This window comes from Oreochromis niloticus, linkage group LG3 (assembly GCF_001858045.2).
Source record: "Oreochromis niloticus isolate F11D_XX linkage group LG3, O_niloticus_UMD_NMBU, whole genome shotgun sequence".
NCBI classification, from domain to species: domain Eukaryota; kingdom Metazoa; phylum Chordata; class Actinopteri; order Cichliformes; family Cichlidae; genus Oreochromis; species Oreochromis niloticus.
In genome coordinates, this window is record NC_031967.2 from 22,043,771 (window position 1) to 22,063,095 (window position 19,325).

Genomic DNA, 19,325 nt, shown 5'->3' on the forward strand with positions numbered 1-19,325 from the left:
GCAGATGTTTCATTGTTCTTTGTCCACAACCTTTGTGTCAGCCTAAACACCAACACACTCATACACTCCGCTCATCACAGCAGCCTCTCCCAGTGCTCTATCCATCACTTGCAATTTTTTTCCTTTTCAATTCCCAGACCTGGATTTTTTTTTTCTGCTGCCACGTGATGCCCAGACACACTATTCCTATGTTTAACCTAACAGCTATGGTTCATAGAGAGTGACTCATTTAGTCCTGGAATATAAACTAAGGCTTAGAGTGCCCTCTGCAGGAAAACCAGAGTAACTTCGGATAAGAAATGAAGACTTTTAAACTTGGAAAAATAAGTTCCCAACAGCAGGTATAAAGGGGAAAAATAGAAAATACTGTTAGACCAAAAATATTAAATCATGGATACATTTGCGTGCAGCACTGTGTTCTGATTTTATTCAGTTTAAAAGCCCCAAAATGTGAAACCCTCCATTTAAAACCCTTAAATCAAACTTATTTCGTATTGGCTTCTTCCTATTGTGCAATTGTGTGCAAAAGTCTGTAACTTTAAATGTTTCTTTGACCATTCTTGATCGTTGATGTTTCCACTCATTTTCAGCCCGGGCCTTGTAGCAAAAATTTTCAGATTTTTGATTGTGAAGCCACTTAACACTGACTTGAGAATCATTCAAGTAAAAAATGCAGATACAGTAATGTTATTTTTGTATCAGTTTATAGTTTCCTGATAAATAGTTAGGTAGCTGGTACATTTTCTGAAAACAGCAGTTTCTCGCACCCGCAATGCACAAAATGTCATTTTTGCCCCTTAGCAGTAACATCAGTAGTGTTTAACCCACCTAATACTACTTCTTTGTACAGTCCATATAATTATGTTTTTTCACAACAAGATTACCAGGAAGGCTCAGCAGAAATGAAATAATCGTCTCTCTGTCTCTCTTTCAGGCGGCCGCCTCACAGTAACCAGTAGCCACCGTCCAGGCTCTCTGTTCCCAGTAGGAGAGACTCTGGTGCAGTACACCGCTACTGATGCAGCAGGAAACAGCCGCACATGCAACCTCACAGTAACTGTCCAAGGTACAATCATAACATTGTTCTTGTGTGATGAGAATGAAATACACAGTAAATAAAATAAAACACCCATGAGCTAGATGTCAGTGTCCTTTTGCAGTGCCTGAATTCTTCAGTTTCATTGTGCAGTCATGCATGCTTAGTAATCAAACACTGAGCTCCAACTTGAGAAAACCATGGAAGTGTTTTATATGTATCTGCTCAGGGACGACGTGTGACCAGCCGTACGTCCCGGTGAATGGAGAGTTCATCTGTTCTGAAGAGGAGGAAGGAGTCAACTGTACTCTCCACTGTAAGGACGGCTATAGCCTCACTCAGGATGCTGTCCACAGCTACTTCTGTGCCTACAACGGCATCTGGGAGCCAGCCTACTCTCCGGACAGACCAGACTGTTCATGTGAGTATGGCAGAACATATATATATATATATATATATACATATATACTGTATGCTTCACTGTTTACTTTGTACTTGAAGATGTGTTTCAGTGCTTCATTACGCTACTCCTAGGCCTAGGGGAAACATTGTGTGGTATTTTCAGTTTCAAAAGCAGAATTTTTCTTCTTTAGGAGGTAGAAAACATCAGGGTGCCACCGCCAAAACAACAAACAAAACATTCTTAACCTGGCTACAGCAGCTGCAAGCCTCTTTGCAACCCCCCTCCACCTCTGACCCTCCTTTTTATTGTGTATTTGACTTAATCAGTGTCACATCTGATACCACTGGTGCACGCTCTGTTCTCTACAGGTTTTCTCCAGTGCAAATAACCTTTTTTATACTATAGTAGTGCTGACTGAAGTGTCCTTTATGTCCTCTCCAGTGAACCGTATAGCCAACAACGGGTTTAAGCCCTTTGAGATGCTCTTTAAAGCATCTCGCTGTGACGACGTGGACCTCGTCAAGTCATTTACTGGAGAGTTCAACAGCAAACTGGGAGGCATGGTGAGGACGTCTGTCTCTGCAAACACATGGATAAGCTGTGAACCAACTCTTGAATACATGTTGCATTTTGTGTTTTGTCTTACAGCTGCCTAAAATTTGTGGCAATGATGATGTCACCTGCAAGCTGGAGGTGATGTCACAGGGTCACTGTCTGGAGTACAATTACGACTATGAGAACGGATTTGCTATTGGTAGGATTACACAAATCCCCGAATGCAACACTTATGTCTTAAAACATTTTCACGATCATCTTCTCTCTTCTTGTATTACACCCTTTAGTACCAGGAGGTTGGGGGGACAACTGGGGTACTCAGGGCTCCCAGGACTATGCCTACTTTGAATCTGGCTTTGCCACAAGCACCCGGCAGCTCCCCACCCAGAACCAAGACGACAGCATGCAACTTCACCACCGCACCAAGAGGCACAGAAAGATCAAAGGGCCGACTAAAGACCACAAGATCCAGATCTACTTCAACATCACAGGTAAGAGATCTAAGAGATCTCAAACGTCTGAGTAGCTACACTGCTACTGCTGACTGGCAAAAGCTTTTTAAAGGCTGCACATTAATGTTGCCACAAGCAAAAACAGAGTGAGAATCATGTGTTTATTTATTTTCAAAGAACAACGTACAGTAGCTCAAAAAGCTTGAAGCTTAGTATGTCTGTAATCTTTCTAGTGCAGCATTTTCTTGCTCTCAGACACGCCTGTGTTTCAGTCGTTTAAACTTTGGCCGTTCTCCCAGCAAGCATCCCTCTGCCCCTGTCGAGGAACGACTCAATAGAAGTGGCCAATCAGAAGAGGCTCCTGCGGATGCTGGAGCAACTTACCAATAGACTGAAGAGAACACTGTCCAAGCAGCCGCTGTCCAATTACCACTTGTCCTCAGAGATGATTATAGCAGATCCCAAATCACTGGAGAGCAAGAGGGCGTCTCTCTTCTGCAGGCCGGGCTCAGTCCTCAAAGGCAGGATGTGTGGTGAGTATAGGAAGGTGCAACCACCTAAGCTAGGGGTTCCCTTTATAACAGTATGAAAGCACGTTGCAGTATTGTTTTTCCTAGCCACTAACTGTGAATGCTCTTTCAGTCCAATGTCCAGTGGGAACCTACTTTTCTCTTGAATATAATGAGTGTGAGAGTTGCTGGCTGGGTTCCTACCAGGACCAGGAGGGTCAGCTGGAGTGTAAGTCCTGTCCTGAAGGCACCTCCACAGCCTACCTGCACTCCCGCAGCATCACTGAGTGCAAAGGTACCCAACATGCACATGAACAGAAAGACGTCTGTCTTTTTGTGCTGAGATTTAAATGTTATTTTTCATATATGGGGATTTTCTTTTTCTGTTTTATTTGGCTGGTGACGTGGTGATATGCATATATTTTCAGGGCAGTGTAAGCCCGGTAGTCACTCTCGAAATGGGTTGGAGATCTGTGAGTCATGCCCGCTGGGTCACTTCCAGCCTTCTTTTGGAGCCAGAAAGTGTGAGGTCTGTCCCGATGAGACTTCCACAGTCACCAGAGGAGCCGTGGATGAGACAGAGTGTGGAGGTGATATAGTTTGACAGGCATAAAGTACACAACCCTAACGTCTTGCTAACTTAATTTATTTCCACTCTGGCGAGACCTAATCATTCCTGAGAAGAAAACCAATATTTTCCCAGCTTCTAATCAAAAACATATTTGTTAGAATTTGGCACTGATGTCCCATTATATCAAAACAGTTAATTCCTACTTGGAAAAATTAGATAGTTGCCCTTTAAAGTTGGATGGAATAATCTAGAAACTCAAAATTTTTGCTCCCAGGTTTCCAGTTAAAATACATAAATAATCTACAACCTTTCAGACTTGGAGCTGTTAGGTGTTTTCCAACCAGCAAATGCTGCTTGTTTCAAATGTTTTTGGGTGATCCTGCCACTTCACCTGCTCCTCTAATCCTCAAATGTTTCTTTTCCTATTTTTTCCTGCGCTCCTCTTTCGATTTATGGACTCTCTTGGACAGTCCCCTGTTCAGCAGGTCATTTCTCCCGCACCGGTCTGGTTCCCTGTTACCCCTGTCCCAGAGATTACTACCAGCCTGAGCATGGCCGCTCTTACTGCCTCTCCTGTCCCTTCTATGGGACCACCACAATTACAGGGGCCACCACCATACAGCACTGTTCCAGTAAGTGTGCAGGACTGCCAGTCTTGTCTGGGTGAAATATTCATGCAACAAACACTCTGATACAAACACTCCAGTCCTGATTTGATAATAATTTAGTTATTTAGTACTCAAATACTCAAATCTTCTGCTCCTTCTGCTCAGCAGGGGATTGGAAATTCTTGCACCACTGTTAAGTAGGTTTGCAGTGTGATACAGTAACTGCAGGAGGCAACATGCACAAAGTAATACAGTACTCCTATAGTCCCATACAATACAAAGCAAGGTTTAATAGGAGATTACAAAAAAGGAAAGAGTAATATAATTTAAAAAAACAGAAGGAACAGGTAGCGGGAAGCAAATGAAATTCAAGACTAAAAAAACATAGATATATCTGGACGACAGGTCAAAGAACGAAGAACGACAGGACTGTTTATATGCTGATTGCTGACTGGAAACAAGAAACAGAAGGGGAGTGAGACTCCGTGATAGAAGAATATAATTAGGACAATCACGGAGGGAGTGAAAGTTAACACAAAACATGTTCCCTACTGACAACCACGGAAAACTCTTTTGATTGTTACCAGTGAACGGCTGCAGAATTAGAGTGTAATCAGTTTTTTCATGCATCCTGTACGTTAACAAAAGATTTCAAACTCAGGGACAGCAGAAAATCCTGCAGCCATGCTAGTTGGAGTTACAGGTAGTCCACCGTCTGTTATTTCAGCTACCTGGGGGAAAGCTACAGTTCATTTGGACCAGATTTTGCATTGATTAATAATTATAGAAGGTGTCCAACCCCCTGTGAATTTCATTAGCATTAGTTCACAACATTAATGTGACTTTTAAAACACCCGTTCACGACTCCTTAATGTGACTTTCGGATAAATCAGGTCCAGACACAAGCTTGTCAAAGGGATGAAGTTTATTGTTAATGTGTTAATTAAATTTGCTGCCCAGTTTGTCTCACTCTTAGATCCAGTTTTGATGTAAGTCTGATGTTGGCAGCCGTATGCTGCCTCTGTTCACACGTCAGATTTATATGTCAGTGTCATTTCTGCTTTTCTGAGTTGGCATATGAATTAATTTATGTTAGACATCTGGAGAACATGCCAAGTGAAGTCAGCAGAGAGTCAAAATATAAGAAACTGCTGCGCGTCTGTGTAAGACCGTGCTGCCACCGCTGCAGTTGTGTGCTGTCTGATTTGTGGTGTGACAGCTCGGTCCAACTTGAAACACGATTACTGCACAAGATCAGGGGAAATGGAAATAATTTGGCTTTTATTGCTCGGCAGCAGAATGGAAATGAAAAACACTGTGCGTCTGAAGGGTGGGAATGAACAGAGGTTTGGACACGCTGCCAGAGTTGAATAAGAATAGTTTTTGTTCAGCTGGATCTCGAACGTCTGCCAGTCTGGTAGCAAAGGGAAAGATCCTCGCTGTGTTTTTCCACCTTGTCTTTGCTTACACTGTCTGCATTTTCTCTGGGTGTCATGGTCAGGCTTTGGCTCCAGCTTTCTTCCAAAGGAGGAGAGCGTCACTGCAGCTCCCGAGGTGGAGGTCATTGATGAATACCAGTCCAGCAGTCAGGTTTGTCTTTGTCTTGTAAAGTCCCACACTTTACCATTAAAAAAGCCCTGAATATCCACCCCACCAGGCTGTCCCACAGTGACTGGAGAATGTCGTGCGAACAAAATTATTGCAACTGTATGTAAATTTAAAGGCAACTTGCAATCTCATTGGCTTTAAATGGTTTAAAGATGAGGACCAGGTCTACGATCACTGCAGTCAGTTTGTGTCTTCAAATCAACCTTGAGTCTGTTATACATTGGTGTTTGAAAGGTCACGTTGGCAGGTAAACACAATTTATTTGTTATAATACAGTTATTCACTGTAATAAATAATCAAAAATCGCAATTCTGTTGCCATCTACATTCACAAAGACTCACTTTAAACTGAAAGTCCAGGCAGAGCCTCACAGATTTAAAACAGCAACTCAGAAAAAGTGATGTCGTTGGAGCAGGGCGGTGATTTAACTGTAAAAGGAGACAGGCGTTATATAAAGAAATATAACCGGAATACAAACACTCAGCAGAGATTGGAGTCGAGTCCAGTGCAAAGAGATGCAGATGTGTGATTATCATCAGCGCAGATTGCCTCAGAGTAATTACACTGTGTTGGCAATCTGCGTGTTTATAAATTAGGCAGCGGTTATTTGCAAACCTTTGCCAAACTGTCTGTGAGCATTTGCAGTTGGTCTGATTGTCGATTGACAGGAGACAGGTTGGCTAACACCAGGTGAGCTGTGCAGTCGCTCAGTAATTGCTTTGCACGCTCAACCTCTTCTTAACCAATCATCAGGCAACCACTGATTTTTCTAATTTGCAAAGATATTCCTTGTTCTAGTTTTGTGTAACTGAACAATTAGGATCCATTTGGAGCTCTGCAGATTCTGCATGTACTCGTAGAAAAAACAAAAGCCTGTTAGTCTAAATATGGATTTGCACTCGATTCCTGTTGAATGAACCGTTTGTCTGCCTCCCGTTCTATTTTTAAGTACTCGAGAAACCACAAGTAAGCCCACAGAATGAGAGCGAAGAGCTCTAATGGGGTGATATGGTAATATGAGCTCATTAAGATAAGATGGGGCCTGATTATTCAACACCTTGTAGGACTTTTTAATTCGACAAAGCTTGTCTAGTCTTAAAAACTAAAAGCTTTACCTTTCTTACATCCGCATGTGTGAACAACCTGAAATTGCAGGGACCTCAGGAGGGTTTGAACCCACAACTTTCCTGTTTTAAGCCAGCAGTGAAACATCTGGACCGTAGTGTCTGATACCGAATGAAGTTAGCTTTTCATTAAACTTCAATAAATGAAAGAAATGGCAACACTTTAATGTCTAAAAGTCAGTATTTCACCTAGCTTCTTTTTGTATTGGGCTGAACAGAGACTGTCTCCTATTACTGCACCTTAAAATCTAATATGCACCTTTTACTGCTTGAGAACTGCACACATGCTTTTTCTTAGAGTATTCAGTGTAGAGTTTAGGATAACCATCTAATGTTAACATATTTGAGAGGACTTGACATCATTGTTTCGTCTGCTCTTCCCACAGGTTTTCCACGAGTGCTTCCTGCATCCGTGTCAGAACAAGGGGACATGTGAGGAGGTTGGAGCAGGATATGTGTGCACCTGCATGCCCGGGTTCACAGGTAGATCACCCATCAGTAGATCAGTGATAATGATTGATTCTCATGTGACTTGTGACAAGAACTGGATACGCCTTCTGATTTCACGGTCAGGTGCCAAGTGTGAGATTGACATAGACGAGTGTAACTCTGCTCCCTGCCAAAATGGAGGCCTGTGTAAGGACGGCATGGGAGACTTCCAGTGTCAGTGCAAGCCTGGATTTTTAGGTAAAGGGACCTTTGAGTTTGTAGCTCAGTATGCACAATACTTAAAACAAAGGTTGGCAGGTTAGGGTCAGTGATTATTTCAAGGCCTTGGAAGTTTAGGTTTGACTTGCAAGTCTCTGACTGCACATTTTACAGAGCTATGACAGCGATACACTGTGATATTTATGTAATATACTCTATGTGCAACATCAGTGTAACTCATGTTTGTGCTTATTCTCCTGCTGTGTCTCAGGCTCCTTGTGTGAAGCTGAGGTAAACGAGTGCCACTCCAACCCGTGTCTCAATGAAGGCGTGTGTGTGGACGAGGTCAACAAGTTTGCCTGCAGCTGTTCCACGGGCTTCACAGGTTGCACACAGACTGACGTAACAATAACAGTTACATGTAGTGTGTAACATCAGATAACTCTTCATGATCAAATGTCAACAGGATCTCGCTGTGAACTGGAAATCGACGAGTGCCTGTCCAACCCCTGTTTAAACGGCGGCGTGTGCGAAGACATGACCGGTGGTTACACCTGTAACTGTGCCGTTGGCTTCTCAGGGGACAGCTGTGAGATCGACACTGATGAGTGTTACAGCGCTCCCTGCCTGAATGGAGGCTCGTGCCTGGATGCTGTGAACAGTTTCAGGTAATAAACGTCCTGATGGAAAGCAGCAGCAGAGTAATGGGATCTGCTGCTTAAAATAAGCAGTACAGGAAAGAGTCCTCATTTCTGATTAGATGTTTTGTATCTGCGTGATGATTGATGTGGTTAATGCATGTATGAATGTATATATTCCAAATGTTTTTAGATCCACTGTGTTCAAAATAACTAATAACACTTTACAGTTACACTGGGCATGGCTGTGTCACAGCAAAGTCCATTTCTGAAGCGGCTTTTTTGCCTTATGTCTGTTGTTAGTGTGAGTACCACGAAGCTGAAACAGGCAGAGTGTGGTAACTTGTTGTGCTGTATTGTTAAAGACTGCAAATAAGAAGTTATTGTACACGCTTGTCTTCTTCCTCTGTGTCAGATGTCAGTGTGTGGAGGGCTACCGAGGCCGGCTGTGTGAGGTGGATGTGGATGAGTGTGATCCTAACCCCTGTGTAAACGGGGCCAGCTGCTTAGATGGTCTGGGGTCCTACACCTGCCGCTGCCTCCCTGGGTTCAACGGAACCAGGTGTGAGACAGGTACTATAGGCCAGATGGCACATCACCATGGCAACTCTAGACGGAGGAGGACAGGGAAAGATATAATTCATGTGAAATGTTTCAGCTGTCAGTTACACCTGACTGTGTCTGTCAGAGTAATGGGTATTCATTGGTTAACCCCGGATAGCCTTTTGTCTTTGGCATCTTCGTCTGGACAAGTGGTGAAGATGATGGATGGAGAATTTCATGCAACTATAAAGAAAAATATTAAATAAGTGTTTTAAAAAATAGGCTAATAACAAATTCAAAACACCATGTTTTGAAAATATTTATGGATAACTTTTGAGCTTTTTATAAGAGAGTTAGAAAGAAATGTAGTTGGGAAACATCAGCAGTAACTAGATCTTAAAAAAATATATTTATTTTGCATTTTTAAGTTAAATGAAATCACCTTTTCTTCTCTGTCCTGTCAGAGATGTCCTCTGCCTTCAACCTGGACTTTGAGGTGTCTGGCATCCACGGTTATGTGATGATGGACGGAGTGATGCCAGCGCTGACCGAAATCACCTGCACCTTCTGGATGAGGTCATCTGACACCACTAATTATGGCACACCAGTGTCCTACGCTGTGGAAGGCAGTGATAACGCTTTCCTTCTAATAGACTACAACGGGTCAGTGAAGCAGCGAGATTCAAGGGGCAGACGTTTTTTTAAGTATCACTTTCACCTCATGATTTTTTTTTCTTTCTTTCTGCCGTTGTCACAGGTGGGTGCTGTATGTGAACGGTAAGGAGCGGATCACGGACTGCCCTGCGGTGAACACCGGTCAGTGGTACCACATCGGTGTGTCCTGGAGGAGCTGGGATGGAGACTGGAGAATCTACATCAACGGGAAGCCCTCAGACGGAGGCAAAGGCCTGTCAGTCGGCACCACTATCCCAGGTGTAGTGCTATCCTCGGCCAAGACAGATGTTCTTTGAAGTCATTAAATATGCAGCATCAGTGATAATTAGCTTTTTCGTTAGCTAATTTAGTAAATAAAAACCCTGGTGATTAACCTCGATGCTCGCTGTCTTCTGTAGCTGGAGGCGCACTGGTGTTGGGTCAGGACCAGGATCAGAGGGGGGAGGGCTTCAACCCTGTCGAATCCTTCGTCGGCTCCCTCAGCCAGCTCAACATCTGGGATCGTGTTCTCACACCACAGCAGGTAAACCGCATTAGCTGATGTAAATTTACAAGCACATATATTCACTAATAGAGGCTGACCAAGGATTTATCATATCCACCCACCTCCGCCTTCTCTGGCTGTACTAGATTAAGGTCCTGGCCAGCAGCTGCCCAGCTTCTCATGTGACCCACAGAGGGAACGTCCTCGCCTGGCCTGACTTTCTCAGTGGGGTGGTGGGCCGAGTCAAAGTAAACCTCAACAGCATTTTCTGTGCCGGTGAGAGAGCTTCACGTGTTTCAAAATTATATTACGTCAAAATTGGAGCTCAGTTACAAACAGCACAAGCAGGTATTAGCCTTCAAGCTTTTTACATTTTCTCCAGACTGCCCCAAGCTGGAGAACACTGTGCCCCACCTCCACGTCTCCACTGTGGATGTGCGTCCCGGCGCGCAGGTGCAGCTGTCATGTGATCCCGGTTTCTACCTGGTGGGGGAGCCTGTGCTGCAGTGCCAAAATAGAGGAGAGTGGAGTCACAACCTGCCCAGCTGTGAACGTAAGACAAAGACAGGCAGTGCTCAGTCATGTGTTTCCATGGTTTTGCACCTGTTTTAACTGATTTCCTTTGTTATGTCAAGTTTCGAATTGGAATATAATTCAGATTCAGTCTTTTGTCTTTATAAAAGCTGCAGGAGATCGAGTGGTTTTGTTTTAACCTTGTGTGTTATCATGCCAAAATATTCTCCTGGAGACACCTCCACAGTGTAGCAAGACCGTAAAGTTATTTTTAAGGGCACATTCATGCAGATACAGTCACAAACCAAGCGCTTTGTTGTTGATATCAGAATAAACGTGATCGCCACAGCAGGAAGCTCCAGATGTTTGATTTGGCAGGTTTTTGTGCCAGCTGTCCTTCCCGACAAAACATCAAAGGGTTTTTTTGGCTCCTCTAAAGATCAAAATGGGACTTTCCACCTTTTAGCCAAAGTATAAACACTGCAGCGTGAAACCTCTTACACTCAAAACTAAGGAAAGAACACAAAAGTTTGTTTTGGTTTTTTTGGTTTTTTTACTGGATGAAAAATCTGAATCTATCTGAAGGTAGAAAATATATGGTAAAAACAGCAAATATATCCTCATAAAATGAATAAATGATTCTACCTTCAGATAGATTTTCCATCAAGCGGTGTGTTGTAAAAATATGTTGTGAGGTTGTAACAGTCACATCCTCTGACGCTGCTCGTTGTCTCTGGTGACACTTGATAATATGGTCTGTGATTAAGGGCGTAATTTCCCAATAATTAAATGCAGTTTCATTGTATTTTATTTAAAATTACAATGTAATTATATTTACCTACAAATACTTGAAGGTAGGTTGACTAGAATAAAGTCAGGCTTTTACAGAAAATACACAAATAATTATAGTAGTGTGTGAGGTATTTTTAATATTGAATAATTCCAGGCATTTTACATATAAGGAGACACAAATTATACTGTATACTGTAATTTCATGGTAATTTAGTGAAAAAAATAACAATATTTCCTCATCTTACATCATAAATACACTGTACTTTACTGAGTGGATTCATCTTTTCTCTTTACATCTTATGGGAGTTTACACCCTTGGCTGTTGGCTGTGTTATAAAGTGTCTTACATGTCTTACAGGTGTTTCCTGTGGACCTCCTCATCTACTGGAAAATGGCTTCTTCCAGGGAACAGACTTCCATGCCGGCAGCTCTGTGGTCTATGAGTGCAATGCTGGCTTTTACCTGCTGGGGGACACCAAAGTGCATTGCACCAACAGCGGCAAGTGGGGAGGAACTTCACCGGCATGTTTGGGTACATAAACAGCTAAAAGTTTTTGCAACACTTTAAATAAAAAAATCCTGTTTCGGTTGACTGACAACGTAACAGATAACCCATTTTCCCTCTTTTGTGTGTGTTTTTAATCATATGTGTGTGCAGATGTGGATGAGTGTGCTCTGGGCTCTGACTGTGACGATCACGCCAGCTGTCAGAACACAGAAGGCTCCTACGCCTGCACCTGTATCCACCCATACACTGGAGATGGCAAAAACTGCACAGGTGATATGACAACACAGTCAGGTGACACAAGCAGCTGTTTCCTCCATTCCTTTATAAACCCAGCTGTTCTTGTGTGCGTTCAGAGCCAGTAAAGTGCGAGAACCCTGGGACTCCTGACTTCGGTCGCCGATACGGGAGCAACTTTCTAATGGGCAGCGAGGTTGTGTTCAGCTGTGACAACGGCTATGAGCTGATTGGCTCATCTCAGCTCCAGTGCCTGGAAACAGGAGATTGGGATGATGCTGTCCCATACTGCAGAGGTGAGAGTTGGAGTCATGTAATGCTACTGCGATAAAATGGATGGTGTGATTTACTTCTGTTGCGTCTGATGTGATGGGCTCGGAATTTGTTTTTCACAGTCCCGATTAAGCTGATGGAAAACTGTCAATATTTTATGGAGCTTTTTGGATGCTTACTCTGCAGCTGCGATCCTTAGAGGTTGCTCAGTTTGACCTTCACAGTTTTGCAGCTTCTTCCAAATTTTTGGATGATTTCCTTGTAATAAAAGACTGGAACTTGAAGTTTTCGCTGCATGGATTTAATCTGCAGCTTGTTTGGTTAGAACATGTAACCACAAGCTTCATTAAATGTCTTCAACATGAGATAACTACATACTATAGAATATGATATCACATAGCAAAACACATAAATCTGCATTTACTCGCATTTTTTTCAGTTATATAGTACACAGTGAAATATTTAAATTCATGTAAAAATGCTGCAACCATTAAACAGCTTTAATGGCTTCAAAAAAGACGCTTCTAATGAAAGCATGCTCCTCTTGGATAATAAAACACATTCAAGGTCCACTGCTGTCGGCTATTATCATGCAAATGACTCTTACACTTCAGGAAAACATGCAGACATGTATGCTGTGTATTCATACACACATACACAAGCAAATATACAGCACAAAAAATGCTTTGTCTGATGGCCGGTGTTGTAAAGGAGCCGTTACATACGCAGCTGTCCTTTTTGTTCTCTGGTGTGAAGCAGGCTGAGACGTCTGACCACGTAACCACGTGCGTCTTTGCACTAAACCACATTCTTCATCACAGAGGAAGAGGAACTGAATTACTCAGCGTCTGCAGATTCATATTACTGTAGCTGCCGAGTGTCGGACTGAAAGTGAAACGATTAGATGTGCAAAAGCCACATTTGTGTGCAACAAGTGGGAGAAAAAAAACAGTTGAATAAATATTTCAGGAACATTAAAAACACACTCATGGCTCAATATAATGTTATTGCTCTGAGATCTTCTGTACATCTTTGGATCTACGATTGTTATTATGGATTTGGTTCAGCAGCAGTCGTCACAGCAACACTTACTGTAGTCAAGTATTATTTCAGTGTGCGCTTATTAAACTAGACATTATCTTGCCATCAGTGAGGTTCTTTACTTTACTTACCATCTCCAAGTTTTTCACATAACAGCAACTTGAGGACTGTAAAAGTGAATCGTCAGTTTCATGCAGAAATAAGAGAAATTGATCTGCCTGCTTTTCAGTTCCACATCCGTCCTGTTCGTCTCTTTTTGTATTGTAAAGTGTAAAATGAGCTGATCCCAATTTCATCAATAGCAGTTAAAAGTATGAGCATCATGGGGGCACAATAAGCCCCAGATGCCCAATTGACATTCATTTGGATAAGTGGATGGATTCAGAGGCGTCTGTTAACTTGACTCTCAGTGCAGAAATATGTGCACATATTTGCTCCTCACATCAGTGGGCTACACTTGCATTTAGTTATTTAAGTTGTAATTGAGTGTGATAGGTTTAATAAATTAGCGGTTACTAATCATCTCATTAATGTTACGCTCCAGCCCTCTCCTGCCCAGCACCAAGTGTTCCAGAGAACTCCATCATGACGGGAAACAACTTCACCTATGGAAGCAAGGTGACTTTCAGGTATCATCTTCATCCTCTCCAATACCTCAAGTGTCATGTGACATGTGAAAGATTTTTGTTAACATGTGAGTCTGACTCTGTTTTGTCTCTACCTCAGCTGTAAGAAGGGCTTCCAGCCTCAGGTCCCCTATGAGTTCCAGTGTCTCTCTAGTCTGAGGTGGACCGGGACGCCACCTACCTGCCATCCAGTGACCTGCGGGGGTCCACCGACTGTGGAAAATGCAGACTACACACTAAACACCAACACGTACCTGTCCACTGTCACATACACCTGCAATGAGGGATACAGGTATGGATAAATTACCATTAGTACTAATAGTTTTTCACTGAATAAATGTAAATTTTATTATACTTTAAATAGTTTTAATTTGTTGTACAAGTAGGGATGCTGTTTAAGATGTAAATAAAAACTAAAAAAAGAATACTTTCAGCTTTGATGCTTCCTTCCTAGATGTGCAACATGCCACTTCCAGAGGTATTAATGGACTCCAGTAGCATCTGAGATGCAGGCTTTTAAACTGAGAGCTGATAATAAGCTGGAGTGTTCCTCCACCCTTTAGTCTGGATAACGCAGCGTCCATGTTTTCCAAAATCATTTTAAATTTTAATTCTTCTGATGACCGAACAGTTTTCCATTTTCAGTTTACATGTGGCTGCTTCTTTGCTTTAACTTGCATTTGTTGATGGCACAGTAAACTGCACAGTCAGTGATTTCTTGACAATTTCTGAGAAACTCTGCCTCTGTAAGATGCTTGTAATTCCCAATCATGTTACTGACCTGTGGTTGATTAACCTAAATAATTGCAAAATGAGATTTATGAGATTCTGCATTCAGTCTATAGTTACATTTTTTCAGAATTGGGTGTGTACACCAGGTTTTGTGACTGCAAATGATGTAGAGAGGAGTCTAAACTGAGTTGTATGTCGATACAAAGACCACAGGGCTCCATGGAGGTAATTTGTGAGGCGACAGGGGAGTGGAGCAGGCCTTTCCCTCGCTGTGTGAGAGTCCTGTGCAGCGAGCCCCCGCTACTGGAAAACGCTGTGACTGTGGGAGAGAACTTTGAGCTGGGAAACAAGGTGCACTATGTCTGCAAAGAAGGGTAAATGTGGTTGAAATCTACTCAGTTAATTTGTTTTTGAAATGTGTTAAAACTAAATACTTAACACCTGTTCATTCCTCTGCATGATCGTTACTGTCAATGGCATGGTGGCTTTTAAGCACAGCTAAAACAAAGAATTCATGCATTTAATGAAAATGTAACATCAACTGTACATAAGAATAAGAAATGAGCAGTCCATCGAGGCTGAAAAGCCCCGCCACAGCATGCATAAACAGGATCCAGAGAAACTGAAATTTCCTTGAGAACAATAAGATGACGTCTCTTTTTTAATTTATTTCTATTTGATATATATTTCTGATGATATGAATCAAAATACTACAAAAAAGATTCCCTGATCCAGATTTGATCCATTTGAGCAATCCAGTTAAGGGATAGACAAACCAAAGCAAGCATTTTGCAGTTTCTTTGACATACCTTTGCATGTTTTTCTAAATTATTATGATTTGGGGGTTTTTTGCTCATTGCTTTTGGTCTCCTTCCTGTGCAGATACACTCTGATTGGCCCGGAGACCAGAGAATGTCAATCAAGTGGCCAATGGAGTGAAAGCACGGCTCAGTGCGTCCCCCGCTCCTGCGGCCCCCCACCTGCCATCGACCACGCTGAACCCTATGAGACTCACAAGCTTTTCGGAGACACCGCTAACTACTACTGCACTGACGGATACATAGCCGGCAACAACTCCAAGATGGTTTGTAATGCTCAGGGCATGTGGGTGCCACCCGATGGCATGGAGGCGCCTCGCTGCATCGCAAACTTCTGCCTCCGCCCACCTGAACTACCACATGCGATTTTAGATTCGGTCAACAAACCAAAATACGCCAGCAACTCCGAAGTGAGTTATAAGTGTGAAGAGGGCTTCATGCTCAACACCACAGCCACACTCAGATGCCTGATGGGAGGAGAGTGGGAGCCCTCGCCCTATGATATCGGCTGTGTGCCGGTGAGGTGCTCCAAGCCTGAGAGCATTGATCAGGGCTATGTGATTGGGACAAATTACAGTTTTGGAGCCGTGGTGGCGTATAGCTGCTTCAAAGGCTTCTTGATTCGAGGGGAGAAGAGAAGGACCTGCAATGGCAATGGAGAGTGGGGAGGAGCTCTGCCTACCTGTGTACCTGTGTCCTGCTCGCACCCCCCATCCCTCAAGAACGGATACTTCCAGGTTAGCCATGGAAACTGAACGCACTTAAAGAGTTCTCTTATAAACATAAAAGCAAAGCACATGATATGTCCCATTTTTGTTCCCCTGTAGGTCAAAGGTCGGCTCACTTACAACAGCAAGGTGACGTATGCCTGCAACGCAGGCTACAGACTGATTGGACGACCGGAGCGAGTTTGCCAAGCCAACCGTCAGTGGTCCAACCAAGACCCCCCCACCTGTGTCCTTCTGACCTGTGACCCTCCTCCTAACATCGTCCATGGACACTACAAAGGCTCTGACTTCCAGGTGGGCCGTAAAGTGGTGTATGTCTGCGATGAGGGTTACGAGCTGGTCGGGGATGCTACCTGGACCTGTTTGAAGTTTGGAAGGTGGGATAAGACGAGACCTCCGCGTTGCTCGCCCGTCCAGTGCCCAGAGCCGCCACTGGAGGAGAACCACCTGGTTCTAAGGGGCCTGGACTCTGAATCAGGAACAGTGGAGTTATCCTGTGAGGATGGCTATGTCCTGGAGGGGGCTCGGTTCCTCCGCTGCACCCCGTCACAGGAGTGGAATGACACCTTTCCGGTGTGTAAGCAGGTATTTTGTGATCCGCCGCCTTCGGTGCCGTTTGGTGGCCCTTCCAGGTCTTCTCGCCTGTTGCCATTCAGCTCTGTGGTGACCTACACGTGCATAGGTGGCTTTACTTTAAGAAAAGAAGGCTCTGTGTCCTGTCTAGCCAACGGGCAGTGGAGCAGTCCTTACCCAGAATGCATCCCGGTTGAATGTCCTCAGCCTGTAGAGATTTCAGATGGTATTGTTGATGTCCAGGGACTGATGTACCTCAGCAAAGCACTGTATAGTTGTAAGACTGGATATAACTTAGTAGGTAACTCCACCATCCTCTGTGGAGAGAAGGGACTCTGGATTGGTGGGGTGCCTTCTTGCCGCCCAATTGAATGCTCAATCCCTAAACAGATAACCAATGGAAAAGTTGTCTACACAAAACTTCAGTTTGACCACAGTGCGACCTACTCCTGCAACCGTGGTTACCGCCTCCAAGGCACAGAGACTGCTAGGTGCCTGGCCAGTGGGGAGTGGGACATCGAGCCACCAGCTTGTGTGCAGATATCCTGCACACCACCTCAGCCAGTTGAAAACGGCTTTGTGGAAGGCCAGGACCACAGTTATGGTGTGACTATTTTCTACAGCTGTTTTCCTGGCTTCCAGCTCGTGGGTCAGGACCATCTAACCTGTGAGGAGTTCGGCTGGTCGAGCTCTGTTCCTGTCTGCGTGCCCTCGGACTGCGGGCTGCCTCCTCACATTGACTTTGGGGAGTATGTTAGAGTGACAGAGCTGGGAGGGAGATTTACCTCTAAAGACACTGGAAGACTGGACTTGAACTTTCTTCATGGGACACTGATTGAGTACCGTTGCCACCGTGGATATGACCTCACAAGCCAGGTCAGGCTGGTGTGCCAGGAGGACGGGGGCTGGAATGGGACAGCCCCATCGTGCGTGCCAGCGGAGTGCCAAATACCGCCTGGTCCAGAACACGGCTGGATGAATGTGACTCATGCCTCCCTCGGGACTACGCTCACATATACTTGTGATGAAGGATATGAGCTGAAGGGGGAGCCTGTGAGGCAGTGTGTGTCAGGTCGAGTGTGGACCACTGATGCCCCAGTTTGTCAACCTGTTTCCTGTGGTGATCCAGGGGCTGTGGATAATGGCACAACACAGGGAGGTGATTTTGTTTATCCTGAGGTATTACACTTTCAGTGTAATCCTGGGTTTGTCCTGAAGGGCAGCAGTACTATTACCTGCCAGGCAGACGGAAAGTGGACTGGGCTGAAGCCACAGTGTGAGCCCGTGTCCTGTGGTCCTCCTAAAATCCCCGGAGATATCACATTTAAAGGCACAGAGTTCACCTATAATAACAAAATAGAACTGAGCTGTCAGCCCGGGTTCATCTTAAAAGGAAGGTCTCCAAGCATCTGCCAGGCTGACGGTACCTGGAGCCACAAGGCTGTTGCCTGTGTATCAGCCCGCTGCGAGAAGCCCTCCCCAATACTGAATGGTCGCATGTTGGGGTCAGAGTTTGGCTACAGCAGCAAGATAAAGTATGAATGTGATGAAGGATACACGCTTAACGGGGATTCTACACGTGTCTGTCAGTCGGATGGACTTTGGGACAAACCGGCACCCCGTTGTGACATCATTAGTTGCGATCCTCCTGAGGACATCAGTCACGGCTATGTAAACGGCTCCAGCTTTAACTACGACGACATTGTGGAGTACGTGTGCTTCGATGGCTACGAGGTCGTTGGCGACCCCATCCTGCGGTGCTCCTCTCAGGGCCTCTGGGTGGGCCCCGTGCCTCAGTGCCAGCCCTGCATTTGCACCCTTCCTGTGGTTAAATATGGAGTGGTTCTCGGCCACGATCGAGCCTGCGGAGACCGAGTGCACTTCCAGTGTAACGACGGCTACAAGCTGCTGGGTCCTTCTCAAGCTGTGTGCGAAAAAGGAGGAGTGTGGAGCCCCGGGGTGCCTGTGTGTAGCCGGGGAAGGTGCACCGCCGCCCCGCCTACAGTTCCTAACGCTGTCTTGCAGGGTGGCAGTGCCAGCTACCCAGAAATGGCTATATACAGGTGTCGGCCTGGCTACCAGCTAAAGGGGTATGCTTACCTCACCTGTGGAAGAGACGGCCGATGGGGGGAGCCCAGGATACGATGCGAGCCTGTGAGTTGTGGAAAACCACCAGAGGTCGCCAACGCTCGGGTCGTGGGAGATATCTTCAGCTTCCCCAACCAGATCACATATAGGTGAATACTGTCATTATTGGAGTGGTTTGTCTTAAATGAGTTTTCTGGCTCACATAGTGTTTAATGTAAATTCTGTGTATGGACGTATTTTTCCTGGATCAGGTGAAACTACAATTTTGAAAATAAACTAAGCATTTATCTCCTTGACCTGAAAAACACATTTTCATACACAAAAAGTCAGTATAAGTGCATCCAGCACAGCACTCTGCATCTGATTCATCAAAGAACACATTTATAACTGAAGTGCACTTAAAAGATGTATTTCTAATCATTAAAATCATCATTAAATTCATTTTTTTGTTATCATGCACTAAGATGATGTTATAGTTACATTGAACCAGTATGTTTTTCTGATAAGTTGCTCTTAAAATTTAGTGGGAAACGTGCTTGTTCAGA

General features: G+C 44.2%; 1 protein-coding gene across 3 annotated transcripts in view; it reads left to right on the forward strand.

Annotated features, from left to right (window-relative positions):
• svep1 (sushi, von Willebrand factor type A, EGF and pentraxin domain containing 1) overlaps positions 1-19,325 on the forward strand; it is a 110,867-nt gene that overhangs the window by 79,794 nt on the left and 11,748 nt on the right. For all 3 annotated transcript variants that reach the window (XM_019353588.2, XM_005453112.4, XM_019353579.2), the window contains 28 exons: positions 935-1,066; positions 1,266-1,457; positions 1,881-2,002; positions 2,088-2,193; positions 2,282-2,485; positions 2,746-2,979; positions 3,089-3,250; positions 3,384-3,545; positions 3,997-4,158; positions 5,636-5,724; positions 7,253-7,349; positions 7,440-7,553; positions 7,786-7,899; positions 7,981-8,182; positions 8,568-8,725; positions 9,160-9,358; positions 9,453-9,628; positions 9,769-9,893; positions 10,001-10,130; positions 10,237-10,407; positions 11,518-11,691; positions 11,818-11,937; positions 12,021-12,197; positions 13,760-13,844; positions 13,942-14,133; positions 14,780-14,947; positions 15,456-16,128; positions 16,219-18,929. In XM_019353588.2, coding sequence (XP_019209133.1) covers positions 935-1,066; positions 1,266-1,457; positions 1,881-2,002; positions 2,088-2,193; positions 2,282-2,485; positions 2,746-2,979; positions 3,089-3,250; positions 3,384-3,545; positions 3,997-4,158; positions 5,636-5,724; positions 7,253-7,349; positions 7,440-7,553; positions 7,786-7,899; positions 7,981-8,182; positions 8,568-8,725; positions 9,160-9,358; positions 9,453-9,628; positions 9,769-9,893; positions 10,001-10,130; positions 10,237-10,407; positions 11,518-11,691; positions 11,818-11,937; positions 12,021-12,197; positions 13,760-13,844; positions 13,942-14,133; positions 14,780-14,947; positions 15,456-16,128; positions 16,219-18,929 — 7,351 coding nt within the window. The remainder of the gene's footprint in view (positions 1-934; positions 1,067-1,265; positions 1,458-1,880; positions 2,003-2,087; positions 2,194-2,281; positions 2,486-2,745; positions 2,980-3,088; positions 3,251-3,383; positions 3,546-3,996; positions 4,159-5,635; positions 5,725-7,252; positions 7,350-7,439; positions 7,554-7,785; positions 7,900-7,980; positions 8,183-8,567; positions 8,726-9,159; positions 9,359-9,452; positions 9,629-9,768; positions 9,894-10,000; positions 10,131-10,236; positions 10,408-11,517; positions 11,692-11,817; positions 11,938-12,020; positions 12,198-13,759; positions 13,845-13,941; positions 14,134-14,779; positions 14,948-15,455; positions 16,129-16,218; positions 18,930-19,325) is intronic.